General features: G+C 39.1%; 2 protein-coding genes across 2 annotated transcripts in view; both read left to right on the top strand.

Moving 5' to 3' along the window:
- The first annotated feature begins 731 nt into the window (after positions 1–731).
- LOC139411523 (cytochrome c oxidase subunit 4I1) lies at positions 732–11,942 on the top strand. Its single transcript, XM_071157990.1, has 5 exons — positions 732–1,002; positions 6,602–6,678; positions 7,846–8,010; positions 10,294–10,425; positions 11,624–11,942. The coding sequence occupies exons 2-5, from the start codon at positions 6,603–6,605 to the stop codon at positions 11,758–11,760; spliced, it is 510 nt and encodes a 169-aa protein (XP_071014091.1). The 5' UTR covers positions 732–1,002; position 6,602; the 3' UTR covers positions 11,761–11,942.
- Positions 11,943–12,419: 477 nt separating this feature from the next.
- Positions 12,420–17,106, top strand: part of LOC139411525 (interferon regulatory factor 8) — a 57,752-nt gene continuing 53,065 nt past the window's right edge. The window contains exons 1-2 of the mRNA XM_071157991.1: positions 12,420–12,674; positions 16,636–16,669. Coding sequence (XP_071014092.1) covers positions 12,654–12,674; positions 16,636–16,669 — 55 coding nt within the window. The 5' untranslated portion in view covers positions 12,420–12,653. The remainder of the gene's footprint in view (positions 12,675–16,635; positions 16,670–17,106) is intronic.

Here is a 17,106-nt window from a genome sequence, read left to right as displayed (position 1 = left end):
TTCTTACCATGATAACTATTTAGTCATCACTAGTTTTGTCACAATCTCTTCATTCAAAGACTCAGTCATGGACACTCTTACTGACAGTGGTGGCTGCTTTAAGTGATGTATTGTTGTTTCTACCTTCTTGCCCTTTGTGCTGTTGTCTGTTCCCAATAATGTTTGTACCCTGTTTTGTGCTGCTGCCATGTTTTTGTCATGTTGTGTTGCTACCATGCTATGTTGTTGTCTTAGGTCTCTCTTTATGTAGTGTTTTGTTGTCTGTCTTCTTGTTACGTGTGTTTTGTCCTATATTTTTAAATGTAATTTATTTTTAATCCCAGCACCCATGACCAGCAGGAGGCCTTTTGTATTTTGGTAGGCCGTCATTGTAGATAATTGGCTCTTAACTGACTTGCCTAGTTAAATAAAGGTTAAATTAAATTAATTGGAATGCTGTTAACAATAATGTCAATGCTATAATATTATTTGTGCTATAATGGCGATTAACTGTATTGCTTTTTCACAAAATTCTAAGTCTGCTAACATTTCCTCATAAAATGTTACGAATTTCGACCATTTGTATAATTGTTCACCATCTTCATTGCGAAACTTTTATTTTAAAGTAAAATCCTCGAGGTCACGGCCTTGTTCTTGCTAGGTCTTTCTTATTCTTGCTGGCGGGACGAAGGTAACACACACCCGGGATGAATCCCACACCATATGGCAGGCCGCAAACACCATTTTGGTTCATCTCAGGGCACACCGTGTGACAGGAAGAATGCCAATGCTGCGCAACATGGTAGCAAATTAACACTAGTTTTCTACATTAATGTCGTAAAAGTTCGAATTCAATTGCACAGCTAAATGAATCACCACTCACATTATTTTACAAACATATTTTAATATGTATATAATAGTGTGACTACATTTGCACCGAGCACAGGTTCCCTCACCAGCTACGTATTTCCGGTTAATCACACTTCCTTTATGGTTTTTGGAGCGTCGGCGAAAGGAGAAAAAGTAAGAGATGGCGTGTGAATTTTCTAAATTATTAGACGTCTGATATTCAGCTATCGTAGAACATATTATGTATATTTTAATTAAGACAAACATGCTACATGTCTGCTGTGTTATCAGAAATGGATTTGTCAATGTTTCCGAACGAGCCGAGTGAAGAGATTGACATTGACATTGAAAAGAGGCAGACAAGACAAGGGGCAAATATGCAATGGTTGGCTAGGCTAGCATCCTAGCTAACGTTAGTTAAGGTGCCCTTTTCCTGTATGTAGTATAATGTTTTGTGCGTATTCCTCCTCATAGTCATTTGTAATGTTACCGTGGAGGTTAGTCCGGAGCAGGAATATTACACAAGGGATAACATGTTGGGTGTCTGCTATGTATTTGACCTTGTACCAGTTAGCGATGATTAGCATCGTCAGCTTGCGTGTGAGCGTTCCTGCTACTAACGTTTGAACCAATGATGTGTATAAACCCCGGATGCCTGACTGTATTGAGATCACTGCGTAGTCATCTTGGCATTCCTCAATTGTAAAACCGTTTTTTGGATGCAATAGAAATTCCTTTTTTAATTTCGCCATTCGTTTTTGACACGTTAATTCTATTAGACACCTTCATGCATACGTTTACATTGAGAGCGAAGCAAGCAATTTCCTAATATATTTGTTTAGTACTAATGTTACTGTCCAACAACAAATATACTTAAATACATAACATTTTGTCTCTCAATGACCAATACATAGGTTGCAGTCCAAACACTTAAAAGGCACACTATTCCCTCAGCCCTCAAATATTAAGTGGACACTTTCGATGACGTATCATGATGTCTGACGAGTATACACTTGCAGGGTGAGGAAGGAATGATTTTTAAATTTGATTTTTTTTTCTGTAATGCTATTAAGACTATACAAATGGTAACAGCTATATCAAATTGAAATATGGCACCTCACCTAGATTTGAGTTAAAGAGAGGAATTAGGAAAGGTTGTCTTATCTCCCGTACCTGTTTTTATTAATCACCCAACTTCATACAAATTCTTTCAATAAGCTGGTAAAGAAATTATTATAAGCCAGCTGGCTGACAATACTACACTTTTTCTGAAAGATGCTAAACAAATTCCCATATCGATCAATGTGATACAATCCTTTTCCAAAGCTTCTGGTCTATATTGTAACATTAATACATGTGAACTCATGGCTGTCAGATTGTGTGACACCTTCATATTATGGTATTCCAGTAAAATAATAACTTACATATTTAGGCATAACCATTACAAAGTATCAGAAGTCTATAGGTTTACTCAATTTTAACCCTCTTGTTTAAAAAAACAAAACAAAAAACAGAAGAAGCTAAATCAATGGCTACAGAGGGACTTATCTTTAAAAGGAAGTGCCCTAATAACCAAGGCTGAAGGTATCTCTAGGCTAACATATGACGCTCTATCTTGACGGTAAAATAAGCAAGGAGATAGACCAGATGCTTTTCAACTTTGTGGAGAAACCGTACCCATTAAATTAGGAAAACTGTTGTAATGAACACTTATGAGAATGGTGGGCTGAATTTTTGACTTTACTACCTTAAATAATACTTTTTAATATCAATTGGATAAAACAATTCCTAAGAAGTTCTATGTGGAATTGTATTCCTCATCATGTCTTCTCTTCTTTTGGTGGCCTTCATGTTGGTTTGCAATTATAATATTGACAAAGTTCCAGTGAAACTTTAAGGAAAACATCAACTCAAATTGTTCCTTTTGTAATGACCACCCAGAAACTGTGTTGCATCTTTTTTGGCATTGTATTCATGTAAGAAAACTGTGGAAAGACATCAGTAGATTTATAATTGACACATTTATGAAGATCTTACACTATTGCGGAGAGATGTACTGCTTGGATTCTTTACCTACGATAGAAATAAGCTGAAACATTTTTATATAATTAATTTCATAATTTTTTGGGCCAAGTTTCATATTCACAAATGGAAATTTACAAACAAACACCACATTCTATTACCTTACAAAAATAAATTGAACTGTATTTTAAGACAATTAAATACTCTAACAAAAAAGCTGTTAGAATAATAAGTGTATGTATGTCCCTTAAGGTCCTTGTGTAATGTGATATTATACCCCCTAGCCCAATTGTCCTTTGTATATTATTGATATATACTTTTCTTCCCACATGTACTTCCTGTATTGATTTGTTGTTCATAAAAAATAAAATAATGATTTTTTAAAATTATTATTTTATTTATTATTAACAACAAATCAATACATAAAGCACATGAGGGAACACAAGCATACATAGATTACAAACAATGGACAATCGAGATAGGGGGTACAATATCACATTACAATTACACAAGGACCTTAAGGGAAATGCATATTCTAACAGCTTTTTTGTTAGTAGAGCATTTAACCGTTTTAAAATACAGTTCAATTTCTTTTTGTAGGGTACGAAAACGAATTTTCAGGCAAGGGCGGTCCATTTAAAAATCATTATTTATATATTATTTGGTAAATAATGATTTTTAAATGTACCGCCCTTGCCCGAAAATTCGTCACTCGTTCGTCCTGCGATGATTGTTTTCAGCCACCGTTTGTGGGTGCTTTATATGCGCTACGTCAATTATGATTGCATGTTTACTTATATTAACTATATCATTTTATATACGCCTACTGTATGGTAGCTAGCAAATTAATTAGCTAACTAACGTTAGCCTGCCTAGCTGGAACTTCTGATAAAGGAACATTTCTACAATTTCCAAAAGCTAACCAAACAAAAACATCATTACTTTTACGAGACGTGTTTGTGCCGTCATGTGCATTAGTAGCACAATTTATAACCTTTTTACAATAATTTTTACTTACACTTGTATGTTCACTTCTCCATTCATGTTTTTAAGTTTTGGCTGACTTTTCTTAGCGGAGGGGCTTACGTTGCGGTTGTACATCCGCTAAGAAAAGTCCGCCAAAAATTAATAACCAATGGAGAAGTGAACATACAAGTGTAAGTAAAAATGATTGTAAAAAGGTTATAAATTGTGCTACTAATGCACAAACACGTCGCATAAAAGTGCATATGTTTTTGTTTGGTTCGCTTTTGGAAATTGTAGAAATAAAACATTTTCCTTCAGAAGTTCCAGCTAGGCAGGCTAACGTTAGTTAGCTAATTAATTTGCAAGCTATCATACAGTAGGCGTATATGAGTAATTATATAGTTAATATAAGTAGACATGCAATCATAATTGACTGTAGTGCATATAAAGCTACCGGTGGCTGAAAACACAATCATTGGAGGATGAACGAGTGACGATATCCGGGCAAAGGTGGTCGATTTAAAAATCATTCCTTGCCCTGCAAGTGTATACTCGTCGGACATCATGATACGTCTCCACTTAACCTGTTGCGACGACCAAACCCGGATCCGGGATTCTATTTATAGACCTAAGCTCATTACCATAACGCAACGTTAACTATTCATGAAAATCGCAAATGAAATGAAATAAATATGCTAGCTCTCAAGCTTAGCCTTTTGTTAACAACACTGTCATCTCAGATTTTTTAAAATATGCTTTTCAACCATAGGAAAACAATCATTTGTGTAACAGTAGCTAGCTAGCGTAGCATTTAGCGTTAGCATTAGCGTTAGCATTAGCGTTAGCATTTAGCAGGCAACTATCACAAAAACAAGTAAAGCCTTCAAATAAAATAACTTACCTTTGAAGAACTTCTGATGTTTTCAATGAGGAGACTCTCAGTTAGATAGCAGATGCTCCGTTTTTCCAAAAAGATTCTTTGTGTATTAGAAATAGCTCTGTTTTGTACATCACATTTGGCTACCAAAAAAAAAAAAAAAAAACGAAAATTCAGCCCTCAAAACGCGAACTTTTTTCCAAATTAACTCCATAATATCGACTGAAACATGGCAAACGTGGTTTAGAATCAATCCTCAAGGTGTTTTTCCACATATCTCTTCAATGATATATCCTTCGTGGAAGCCTGGTTTCTCCTTGCTCTCAAATGGAAAAATAATTGCACCTGGCTTTACGCTCCAATTTCGACGCAGGGACACCAGGCGGACACTTGGAAAATGTAGTCTCTTATGGTCAATCTTCCAATGATATGCCTACAAATACGTCACAATGCTGCTAACACTTTGGGGGAACGACAGAAAGTGTAGGCTCATTCCTTGCGCAATCACAGCCATATAAGGAGACAATGGAAAACAGAGCTTCAGAAATTCTGCTCATTTCCTGGTTGATGCATCATCTTGGTTTCGCCTGTAGAATGAGTTCTGGGGCACTTACAGACAATATCTTTGCAGATTCTGAAACTTCAGTGTTTTCTTTCAAAAACTGTCAAGAATATGCATAGTCGAGCATCTTTTCGTGACAAAATATCGCGCTTAAAACGGGAACGTTTTTTATCCAAAAATGAAATAGCGCCCCTAGAGATCAAAGAGGTTAATATTTGAGGGGATAGTGTGTGTCTTTTACATCTGCGTTGCTTGCTGTTTGGGTTTTTAAGCTTGGTTTCTATATAGCACTTTGACATCGGCTGATGTAAAAAGGGCTTTATAAATACATTTGATTTGAAGTGTTTGGACTGCAGCCATAGAATCAGCAATCCATTGTTTATATACGTTTAAACCAGTACCTGGGCTTGAGGAGATGATCAGATCCCTCAATTCAAAGTCCCATTAGCCAGTTCTGCAAATGTTATGTCAAAATGTTCGGTACTCAACAATATATGGAGTTTCATAGAGCAACTATTGTCATTACTGTCGTTACGCATGGTTTGTACTTCCAAAAAAGATCAAAGTAAAATAACTGTTTTTGTTTACCTTTTTTTGAAAGTGCGTGCCATGCATAAAATCAGTAATAACGATAGTAATTCTGCGAAACTACATATTTTGATGAGTCCAGAACGCGTTTTGACATAATTCAAGTTTGCAGAGCTGGCTAATGGGACTTTGAACTGAAGGATCCTGAGTGTCGGAGGAAATCTCATCATATTCATCCCCTCCACAAACCCAGGTACTAGTTCAGTTTACGTTAGCCTAGTTTGAATATAACTCAATATTTTCAACTAGCGTCTATCTATTAGCCTGTTTGTTACCATTGAAACGTCCTTTGCAGATGGATGGCTAAATCGAAAGATGGCAAGCTATATTTAGTTTGCTAGGCAACTTTTTAGCATAGACATTTTAGCTGGGTAACTTTATCTAGGTTAACGTAGCTAGCTAGTTTTTCCTCTTTTTTTGACAGTTCTGTTAACTAGATTTTATTTGTAACAAAAACTGGTTGCTAGTTACGTGTGCTTGAGCAGTGACCATAACTAGTTGCTAAATGTCAGATTAGGGATGCGTGCAGTTTCATAAATTCTTGTTGAACAGTTGCTATTTTTCTATACATTTAATTGACTAAGAATAAAACTAACCAAACTATTTTACAAATACCTAATGGCTAGCCTTAGGCTATAGTTTCATGTCATCAGAATAACTTCTTTGTGATTCGTTGGTCAGTAATGTTTTGTTACGGTAGTAACTAGCTATATTCATTTTTCATCAAGGGTTTTCTCATGCATGTTATTTTCTTTCAGAATGCTGGCCACCAGAGCCCTTAGCCTTGTTGGCAAACGTGCCATTTCCACATCAATCTGTGTACGTGGGGGACATGGTGAGTGACTATGTTGGCAGTACACACCACATACTTGACCTTCATGGTATGGACCTTTAAAACCATCCTCTGTAAATTGTACCTACCACTAAAAAGTTGGCACACAAACAAATGTAAACAATGGATAAAATATACCTGCATGGTTTGGAGATATACAGATATTTAAGATGTACAGTAATCAGACAATACCGGCTTATTGTAGAATAAGATATTTAAGATGTACAGTAATCAGACACTACCAGCTTATTGTAGAATAAGATATTTAAGATGTACAGTAATCAGACAATACCAGCTTATTGTAGAATCAGATATTTAAGATGTACAATAATCAGACAATACCGGCTTATTGTAGAATAAGATATTTAAGATGTACAGTAATCAGACAATACCGGCTTATTGTAGAATAAGATATTTAAGATGTACAGTAATCAGACAATACCAGCTTATTGTAGAATAAGATATTTAAGATGTACAGTAATCAGACAATACCAGCTTATTGTAGAATAAGATATTTAAGATGTACAGTAATCAGACAATACCGGCTTATTGTAGAATAAGATATTTAAGATGTACAGTAATCAGACAATACCGGCTTATTGTAGAATAAGATATTTAAGATGTACAGTAATCAGACAATACCAGCTTATTGTAGAATAAGATATTTAAGATGTACAGTAATCAGACAATACCAGCTTATTGTAGAATAAGATATTTAAGATGTACAGTAATCAGACAATACCAGCTTATTGTAGAATAAGATATTTAAGATGTACAGTAATCAGACAATACCGGCTTATTGTAGCATAAGATATTTAAGATGTACAGTAATCAGACAATACCAGCTTATTGTAGAATAAGATTTACAGTAATCAGACAATACCGGCTTATTGTAGAATAAGATATTTAAGATGTACAGTAATCAGACAATACCGGCTTATTGTAGAATAAGATATTTAAGATGTACAGTAATCAGACAATACCGGCTTATTGTAGCATAAGATATTGAAGTTTTTTAGGTAAACTGAAAAAGCAGTTATGCGGCTCCCAAAGGCACACAGTATGTATTCGCGTATGCACATATTTGCTATGCAGGTCCCATGCAGGTTTGAATACATGTATTGGTTGTGTGTGTCAGTCCTATGTAGTAACAGGGTGAGTTTCCTGCAGGTGTTGCCAAGGTAGACGACTACGCTCTCCCAGCCTACTTTGACAGGCGGGAGAACCCCCTCCCAGACGTCCAGTTTGTGACAGAGCTGAGTGCAGTGCAGAAGTCCTTAAAGGAGAAGGAGAAGGGCTCCTGGGCCACACTCTCCAATGAGGAGAAGATTGCATGTAAGTGGTTTTTACCTTTGTTGTTGAATACTTGACATTTGTCAGTTTTGTTGCTTACTCAAAACAAGACAGAAGTATTGTTTGCCTATCTGTTCTGTTAGTAGGGATATTTTTATTTTTTTACCTTTATTTAACCAGGTAGGCTAGTTGAGAACAAGTTCTCATTTGCAACTGCGACCTGGCCAAGATAAAGCAAAGCAGTGTGACACAGACAACAACACAGAGTTACACGATTCGCCGATACGCGTCAGTCCCCGGTTCAAATGTTTAAGATGTGAGTGCATCTGTCCGTGGGAGCCCAAACCGATCCATATGTAGCATGCATCGGTAAGAACCAATGAAAATGTTACAAATCGCAGGTTCACTAATGTTTATTATGCTATTTTTTTTGTTGCCTTATTCTGAAAATACCTCATCTGTTTGAATTGATGCGTCCTCTCCTTCAGCCTATCAAACTTCTTTTCATGTATCTGCATGTGATATTGCTCTACAAGTCAGATAACTGTGCAGTGCAGGAGACGCAGCTGCTCGCGCCAACGTGAGCTAGGGCTTCCATATCCCTGTTCTAATATTCGTAGGCAACATCTGCACAGCACCTTCAGCATTAAGATGTTTTTAAACTGGCTTTCACAATATTAAATAGGTTTTATTGAGGGATAACCGATGTCATTTAGTTAGGCTTCCGTCCAATTGGTGAGAGATTTTCATGCGAATATTCTCAAATCTGCAATAAAAGAATATGCACATTTTCTTAAATTTTTACATTAAATTGACTTGTTGAGGATTAAAGGCAGTTCAATTCCCATGTACCGAATAGAAAATACAAGTTAAGTGGGTTTCCACTGCATCTCTACTGATGGGTTTGTCACAAAAAAATGTGCGTTATATAGCACGTGTGCCCACTCTGGTATTGGCACGTGCACTGTAGCCATCAGGTCACAGACACAGTGTGGGTATAGCCTACATTAGATTATTATGGACACGAGAGATTATTCTTGACACGGCAGCCAAGTGTCAACGATCATGTCACCAGAATAAGACCCTTTATTTATTGGAAAAGAGCATCACGCTCATCACCTGCACTTTCACCACCCTGTGAAGTTCATCAGAACTTATTTCATCTGTATCCTAATAAACTGCTGGTTTTCCTAATGTGGGAGGATCACACGTCATCGCGTGACTCCAAGTTTACTTCGATATGATGGTTATTATATCAATATTTGCTCATTAAAGCGTTTCCACCGACATTTCAAGCATAATTAGTTTACAAACACTACAGGATCCCACCTTGTCTAGCGTGTTTTGTTGACATTTGGAAAGTTTACCGACAAATTTTCCATCAGGAATGGCATAAATTGTTTGGGGTTCCAACAGGTACTTTACTTGCATTAACAGGTTGGATGGAAACCTGATTTGTGTTACCAAATGCGCTGTATAAAATAATTTTACTGGTGGAGCTCTGTGGGCTACCGGAGTGGACATAACTCACATCTTGCTGATTGCACATCTAACTGCTGATTTGGGGTTTTTCGATTGCCAGGTTCACCGTACAAAATATTTTTGTTAGTTCTGTTTGGATTTGGTCATTTTTACATGAACAGGGTAAAGGTGTAGTTTCATAGCAAGGACCACAGTCATTTTCTCCAGCCGCACTTGTCAGAATGGGAGAATAGATCACCTCTGGTTCCAAATGGTCAAAACCATTCACTTTGGAGGCAGGTGAAATCCAAAGCTGTGTTTATATTAATTGGCTATGTATGTCAAAGCTAATTTCTTAAGATAAATATATACATTTTACTAGCTCAATGTATATGACAAGTTATAGCAGTGTGGGGACAAAACATAAATTGCGCCCCCTAATCTGCTAGTGGTAGATGCTCAGTCTGCCCTATGGATCAACTCACACATTACATTACACACACACACGGCAGAAATACTTTTCTATCATACAGCAACGACAAGCCATGGTTCATTCACTCAGCTCAGAGAAGTCAGCTCAGACATCCAACTCAGCTCCTGAGCTCCATCACTATCAGATATGAATTTAGAATGGAAAATGAATGTGTTCATGCCATCATTGTTAATCGCATTGATTCATTCCACTAATTAAATTGAATTGCGTCAAATCGTTTCAAACTAAAAATATCATTCCTGTATCGGAGCCCATGTATGAGAATGTATGCATATTGAATCGTGCTTGTAAGGAGAGATGCACATCCCTACCCGTTAGGCTGTGTTAAATTGTTATTTAACCAAGGTCTTGCATTTTCTCTTTACCAACAGTGTACCGTATTAGCTTCAAGCAGAGCTTCGCAGAGATGAACGAGGGCACAAAGGAGTGGAAATCGGTTATCGCAGGAATGTTCTTCTTTATTGGCATGACAGGACTGGTTGTCCTATGGCAGAGGAAGTTTGGTATGTCTTCTAATAAGAAAAGGAATGGGAACATTTATTGTGGAGGGAGTCTGTGCTCATTCAGTTGTAATATCCTGAAAAAATATCAATGCAACAATTTCAAAGATTTTACTGAGTTACAGTTCAAATAAGGAAATTAGTCAATTGAAATAAATAACTTAGGCCCTAATCTATGGATTTCGCATGACTGGGTAGGTGTGCAGCCATGGGTGGGCCTTGGAGGGCATAGGCCCACTCACTGGGGACCCAGGCCCAGCCAATCAGAATGAGTTTTTCCCCAGAAAATAGCTTTATTCCAGACAGAATTACTCCTCAGCATCCCCCACCCACCCACCCTCAGACGATCCTGCAGGTGAAGAAGCCGCATGTGAAGGTCCTGGGCTGGCGTGGTAACACATGGTCTGTGGTTGTGAGGCCGGTTGGACGTACTGACAAATTCTCGAAAACAACGTTGGAGGCAGCTTATGGTGGAGAAATTAACATTCCATTCTCTAGCAACAGCTCTGGTGGACCTTCCTGCAGTCAGCATGCCAATTGCAGGCTCCCTCAACTTGAGACATCTGTGGCATTATGTTGTGTGACACAACTGCACATTTTAGTGGCCTTTTATTGTCCCCCAGCACAAGGTGCACCTGTTTAATGATCATGCTCTTTGATCAGCTTCTTGATATGCCACACCTGTCAGGTGGAGGGATGATCTTGGCAAAGGAGAAATACTCACTAATAGGGCTGTTAACAAATTTATGCACAAGATTTGAGCAAAAAATATTTTTGTACAACATTTCTGGGATATTTTATTTCAGCTCATGAAACATGGAACCAAACGTTTTACATGCTGTGTTTATATTTTTGTTTGGTGTACATTGATGTTCATGGTTTTTCCACCCACCTGTTAAAAGCCATAAGTCAGCATTCTTTCTCAATGAGATAGATATACAAGATGTTATTTATGACATAATTCAAATACTGTATTTGGCCATCAGTGCCCCTTCAAATAAATAGGTTATGTGTCTTCTCTCCCATTGTATTGCCTCAACCATAATTGTTTTAACAGACAAGCAACCAGGTTGCTTTTGTGAAACAATGTTCTCAATAATGATTACCTTGGTAGATAAATGTTCAATACAGACTATTAAAGAATATATGTTCATGGGTGAACTTTGAGGCAGAGCCTAACAAGCTGTCTGTCTCGCTGCAGTGTACGGACCTGTCCCCCCCACCTTTGAGTCAGAATGGAAGGAGAAGGAGGTACAGAGGATGCTGGACATGAGGATCAACCCGGTGGAGGGCTTCTCAGCCAAATGGGACTATGAGAACAAGGAATGGAAGAAGTAAACCAACCATCCAGAGGACCACATTACATACCATGACACCAACAAACGTACAAACGTACCAATTACTTGTCTGTATTTATCTATTGTCCACATTACCTCAGTCAATACGTTTTGGAAGGTCTCTTCCTCTTAAGGTCATCATGTATTATAGAGCAAAATAAAAGTTCCTATGTTTACCCAATAGTATGTCTCCCCTTTGCTGTTATATCTACCATGTTGTGGAGGGTTAAATGCCACTGGAGGAGTAGGCCCTACATGTCAATAATATGTAGGGTTTACTAGTACACCGCATAAACAGAGCATAGGTGTGATATATCCACATCCATGGATTTACCCTATTTTGAAACCTGGCAAGACTTTTCCTGCCTCTTATCTAATTGTGTGAATATCGTACTAGCATCATGTTTTTAGTTGCCATTTTTAAGGAATCAACGCTGTAGTCCTGGATTAGGCTATGGCAGGCATGTGTGGGTTTACAGGAATTAAAAAGCATAGGCTATTCGATACTTCAAATCCATTTATTTAGGACATAGTACAAATAAGTAGTACTGGATGAATTGATGATAATCCTAACAGGGTCTAATGTCACGAAACCCGCGCGGACTGGGCTGCATTACGATCCCATGTACCAATGATATCATTTCTAGGGGGGAACCCGGAAGAGGATTATGGAGCGAAGGTTATACCGAGCAGCATTATGGCGATCGTCTTGTGAAGCAATGTAGACAAAGCGGTCAAAATACACCCATGTTGTTGAACTACAGGGAAGCAAAGTGGTCTCACAAGTGACGGACCGACCATTTCGCAATCACTCGCACCCCTTCGTGTTATTGTCCAATATTTTGAGTTGTTGCATTGAGACGTAAATACTTCATTTTTGTCGCTGCGAGAGACATGGGAAATGGAATGAACAAGGTAGGGAGGGGCCTTTGTGTTTTTGTTATTAATGTATCTGTTCTGTTCAATGGCTTGATTTTTATTTTGTAACATGGCACTTCCTCAGAGGGGCGTAAACGTTGCACATAGATATGCGCTGAATATATTATGTCATGGTATTTACATCAGTCATCTACATGTCTATCTGCAATACTGAACGTCCCTATGGTCCCCTGAATAAAACCAAAGGGTAGGCTACTCATCACACACTGTCAATTAATATAATAACGTGAAAACTCATACAGGTTTGGATTTAGGGTTTCAAATGGAGAAAAACACCTAGCCCTACTATTTTGACTGTTTTAAAGCCCTTATTGTTATCTGTCAATAGTTGGGTGTTTAAATGTTTTGTATATACAGTACCAGTCAAAGTTTGTACAGAAGTATTCATTCAAGGGTTTTTCTTTATTTTAATAGTGAAGACACCAAAACTATGAAATAATACATGGAATCATGTAGTAATTAAAAAAGTGTTAAACAAATCTAAATATTTTAGATTCTTCAAAGTAGTCACCCTTTGCCTTGATGACAGCTTTATACACTCTTGGCATTCGCTCAATCAGCTTCATGAGGTAGTCACCTGGAATGCATTTCAATTAACAGGTGTGCCTTGTTAATTTTGGGAATTTCTTTCCTTCTTAATGCGTTTGAGCCAATCAGTTGTGTTGTGACAAGGTAGGGGTGGTATACAGAAGATAGCCCTATTTGGCAAATTACCAAGTCCATATTATGGCAGGAACAGCTTAAATAAGCAAAGAGAAACAACAATCCATCATTACTTTAAGACATGAAGGTCAGTCAATGCAGAATATTTAATAAGTGCAGTCTCAAAAACCATCAAGCCCTGTGATGAAACTGGCCCTCATGAAGACCGCCACAGGAAAGGAAGACCCAGAGTTACCTCTGCTTCAGAGGATAAGTTCATTAGAGTTACGAGCCTCAGAAATTGCAGCCCAAATAAATGGTTCACAGAGTTCAAGTAACAGACACATCTAAACATCCACTGTTCAGAGGAGACTGTGTTGAATCCTGCCCTCATGGTCAAATTGCTGCAAAGAAACCACTACCCAAGGACACCAATAATAAGAAGATACTTGCTTGGCCAAGAAACTCAAGCAATGGACATTGGACCTGTGGAAATATTTTCCTTTGGTCTGATGAGTCCAAATTTGAGATTTTTGTTTCCACCCGCTGTGTCTTTGTGAGACAGAGTAGGTGAATGGATAATCTCTGCATGTGTGGTTCCCACCATGAAGCATGGAGGAGGAGGTGTGATGGTGTGGGAGTGCTTTGCTGGTGTCATTGTCAGTGATTTATTTAGAAATCAAGGCACACTTAACCAGCATGGCTACCCCAGCATTCTGCAGCGATACGCCATCACATCTGGTTTACACTTAGTGGGGCTATCATTTGTTTTTCAACAGGACAATGACCCAACACACCTCCAGGCTGTGTAAGGGCTATTTGACCAATAATTAGAGTGATGGAGTGCTGCATCAGATGACCTGGCCTCCACAATCACCCAACCTCAACCCAATTGACATGGTTTGGGATGAGTTGGACCTCAGAGTGAAGGAAAAGCAGCCAACAAGTACTTAGCATATGTGGGAACTCCTTCAAGACTGTTGGAAAAGCATTCCAGGTGAAGCTGGTTGAGAGAATGCCAAGAGTGTGCAAAGGGTGGCTACTTTGAAGAATCTAAAATCAAAAAAATGTTTTGTTTTAACACTTTAACATTTTGTTTGGTTACTACATGATTCCATATGTGTTATTACATAGTTTTGATGTCTTCACTATTATTCTACGATGTAGAAAATACACTGCTCAAAAAAATAAAGGGAACACTTAAACAACACAATGTAACTCCAAGTCAATCACACTTCTGTGAAATCAAACTGTCCACTTAGGAAGCAACACTGATTGACAATAAATTATACATGCTGTTGTGCAAATGGAATAGACAGGTGGAAATTATAGGCAATTAGCAAGACACCCCCAATAAAGGAGTGGTTCTGCAGGGGATAACCACAGACCACTTCTCAGTTCCTATGCTTCCTGGCGGATGTTTTGGTCACTTTTGAATGCTGGCAGTGCTTTCACTCTAGTGGTAGCATGAGATGGAGTCTACAACCCACACAAGTGGCTCAGGTAGTGCAGCTCATCCAGGATGGCACATCAATGCGAGCTGTGGCAAGAAGGTTAGCTGTGTCTGTCAGCGTAGTGTCCAGAGCATGGAGGCGCTATCAGGAGACAGGCCAGTACATCAGGAGACGTGGAGGAGGCCGTAGGAGGGCAACAACCCAGCAGCAGGACCGCTACCTCCGCCTTTGTGCAAGGAGGAGCACTGCCAGAGCCCTGCAAAATGACCTCCAGCAGGCCACAAATGTGCATGTGTCTGCTCAAACGGTCAGAAACAGACTCCATGAGGGTGGTAATGAGGGCCCGACGTCCACAGGTGGGGGTTGTGCTTACAGCCCAACACCGTGCACGACGTTTGGCATTTGCCAGAGAACACCAAGATTGGCAAATTCGCCACTGGCGCCCTGTGTTCTTCACAGATGAAAGCAGGTTCACACTGAGCACATGTGACAGTCTGGAGACACCGTGGAGAACGTTCTGCTGCCTGCAACATCCTCCAGCATGACCGGTTTGGCGGTTGGTCAGTCATGGTGTGGGGTGGCATTTCTTTGGGGGGCCGCACAGCCCTCCATGTGCTCGCCAGAGGTAGCCTGACTGCCATTAGGTACCGAGATGAGATCCTCAGACCCCTTGTGAGACCATATGCTGGTGCGGTTGGCCCTGGGTTCCTCCTAATGCAAGACAATGCTAGACCTCATGTGGCTGGAGTGTGTCAGCAGTTCCTGCCACAGGAAGGCATTGATGGACTGGCCCGCCCATTCCCCAGACTTGAATCTAATTGAGCACATCCTGGACATCATGTCTCGCTCCATCCACCAACGCCACGTTGCACCACAGACTGTCCAGGAGTTGGCGGATGCTTTTGTCCAGGTCTGGGAGGAGATCCCTCAGGAGACCATCCGCCACCTCATCAGGAGCATGCCCAGGCATTGTAGAGAGGTCATACAGGCACGTGGAGGCCACACACACTACTGAGCCTCATTTGGACTTGTTTTAAGGACATTACATCAAAGTTGGATCAGCCTGTAGTGTGGTTTTCCACTTTAATTTTGAGTGTGACTCCAAATCCAGACCTCCATGGGTTGATAAATTTGATTTCCATTGTTAATTTTTGTGTGATTTTGTTGTCAGCACATTCAACTATATAAAGAAAAAAGTATTTAATAAGAATATTTCATTCATTCAGATCTAGGATGTGTTATTTTAGTGTCCCCTTTATTTTTTTGGAGCAGTGTAGTACAAATAAAGAAAAATCCTGGAATGAGTAGGTGTGTCCAGACTTTTGACTGGTACTGTATATATTACACGTCTTCGTGTCCCGTTAACGGTGATGGGAGTGTCCAGAAGCACCTCTGGGCACCACTGTAATTCCACCCTGACTGAAGCTCTGAGCTTTTCTGAATTTCAGAGGACACTAACATCATAGGCAGGCATATACTTTTTATTTTGACGTCTTAAATAATGCAGGAGTCTTGTAATGTCTAGAGATGAGATCATGATCGGATCGCTACAGCTTTATTGCACAGCTTTGTGTCAACATGGCCTTAACCATCAGAGTTGGTTCAGTGCTCCTCACTCCCAGTCATGCCAGGCAATACTATTTATTACATACCCTATAAGGCTTGATTTAGCCATGAGAATGGTTCTTGTTTGTTTTCTCAATTGGGAAAATACTGTTTGACCAAACTGGACACCTGAATATGTCCTACGATCATAGATAAGGAGCATCACTAAGGTTAAGGCCATGCTCAAATTGTGAATATCTAACTAGTGAAATGTCTCTTTGTTTTCATATTTGCAGGTTGTTGATGGGCTCTACCTGGGAAATATCAGAGGTGAGAACAGGATTCTGTTGAAATCCATTCAGTTGTTTTATATGTTGCACAGTCAGGCATCCCACCCAAGAGACAACACTCACTAATTCCCTAGGTGAGGCACCAGCAGCAGCTTGCTTGAATCCAGGGCAGCTTTCAAAGAGACTCGGGCATTTTCTTCTGTTATTGATGCACACGAGCTTTACTTTCTCTGTCCCTCTGTTGTTATAATGTTGTTGATACGTTACCTGTAAGGTACGGTCAAATCTTACAAGGGAAGAGATAACAAGAATATCTAGTGAGTGGAGTATAGTTATGTATAGATCAAAATAGAGTAGCAGAAGGTTATACGTGTACTGTAGCTCAATGAACTAAGGCATGGCCTGAATTAAGGCTGCTGCATGCATCATACTGTATCCATCAGTAGAATATGGCACATTTACTCCCTCTGGTAGTGT

Source organism: Oncorhynchus clarkii, chromosome 6 (assembly GCF_045791955.1).
Source record: "Oncorhynchus clarkii lewisi isolate Uvic-CL-2024 chromosome 6, UVic_Ocla_1.0, whole genome shotgun sequence".
NCBI classification, from domain to species: domain Eukaryota; kingdom Metazoa; phylum Chordata; class Actinopteri; order Salmoniformes; family Salmonidae; genus Oncorhynchus; species Oncorhynchus clarkii.
The sequence above is the reverse complement of the archived record's forward strand: the minus strand, read 5'-3'. Positions and strand labels throughout refer to the sequence as shown.

Bases quoted from the DNA above. Each gene is read 5' to 3' on its own strand.
- LOC139411523 (XM_071157990.1), top strand. From the start codon at position 6,603: ATGCTGGCCACCAGAGCCCTTAGCCTTGTTGGCAAACGTGCCATTTCC. The intron at 8,011-10,293 runs GTAAGTGGTTTT...CTTTACCAACAG, and splicing joins CAATGAGGAGAAGATTGCAT to TGTACCGTATTAGCTTCAAG. The intron at 10,426-11,623 runs GTATGTCTTCTA...GTCTCGCTGCAG, and splicing joins CCTATGGCAGAGGAAGTTTG to TGTACGGACCTGTCCCCCCC.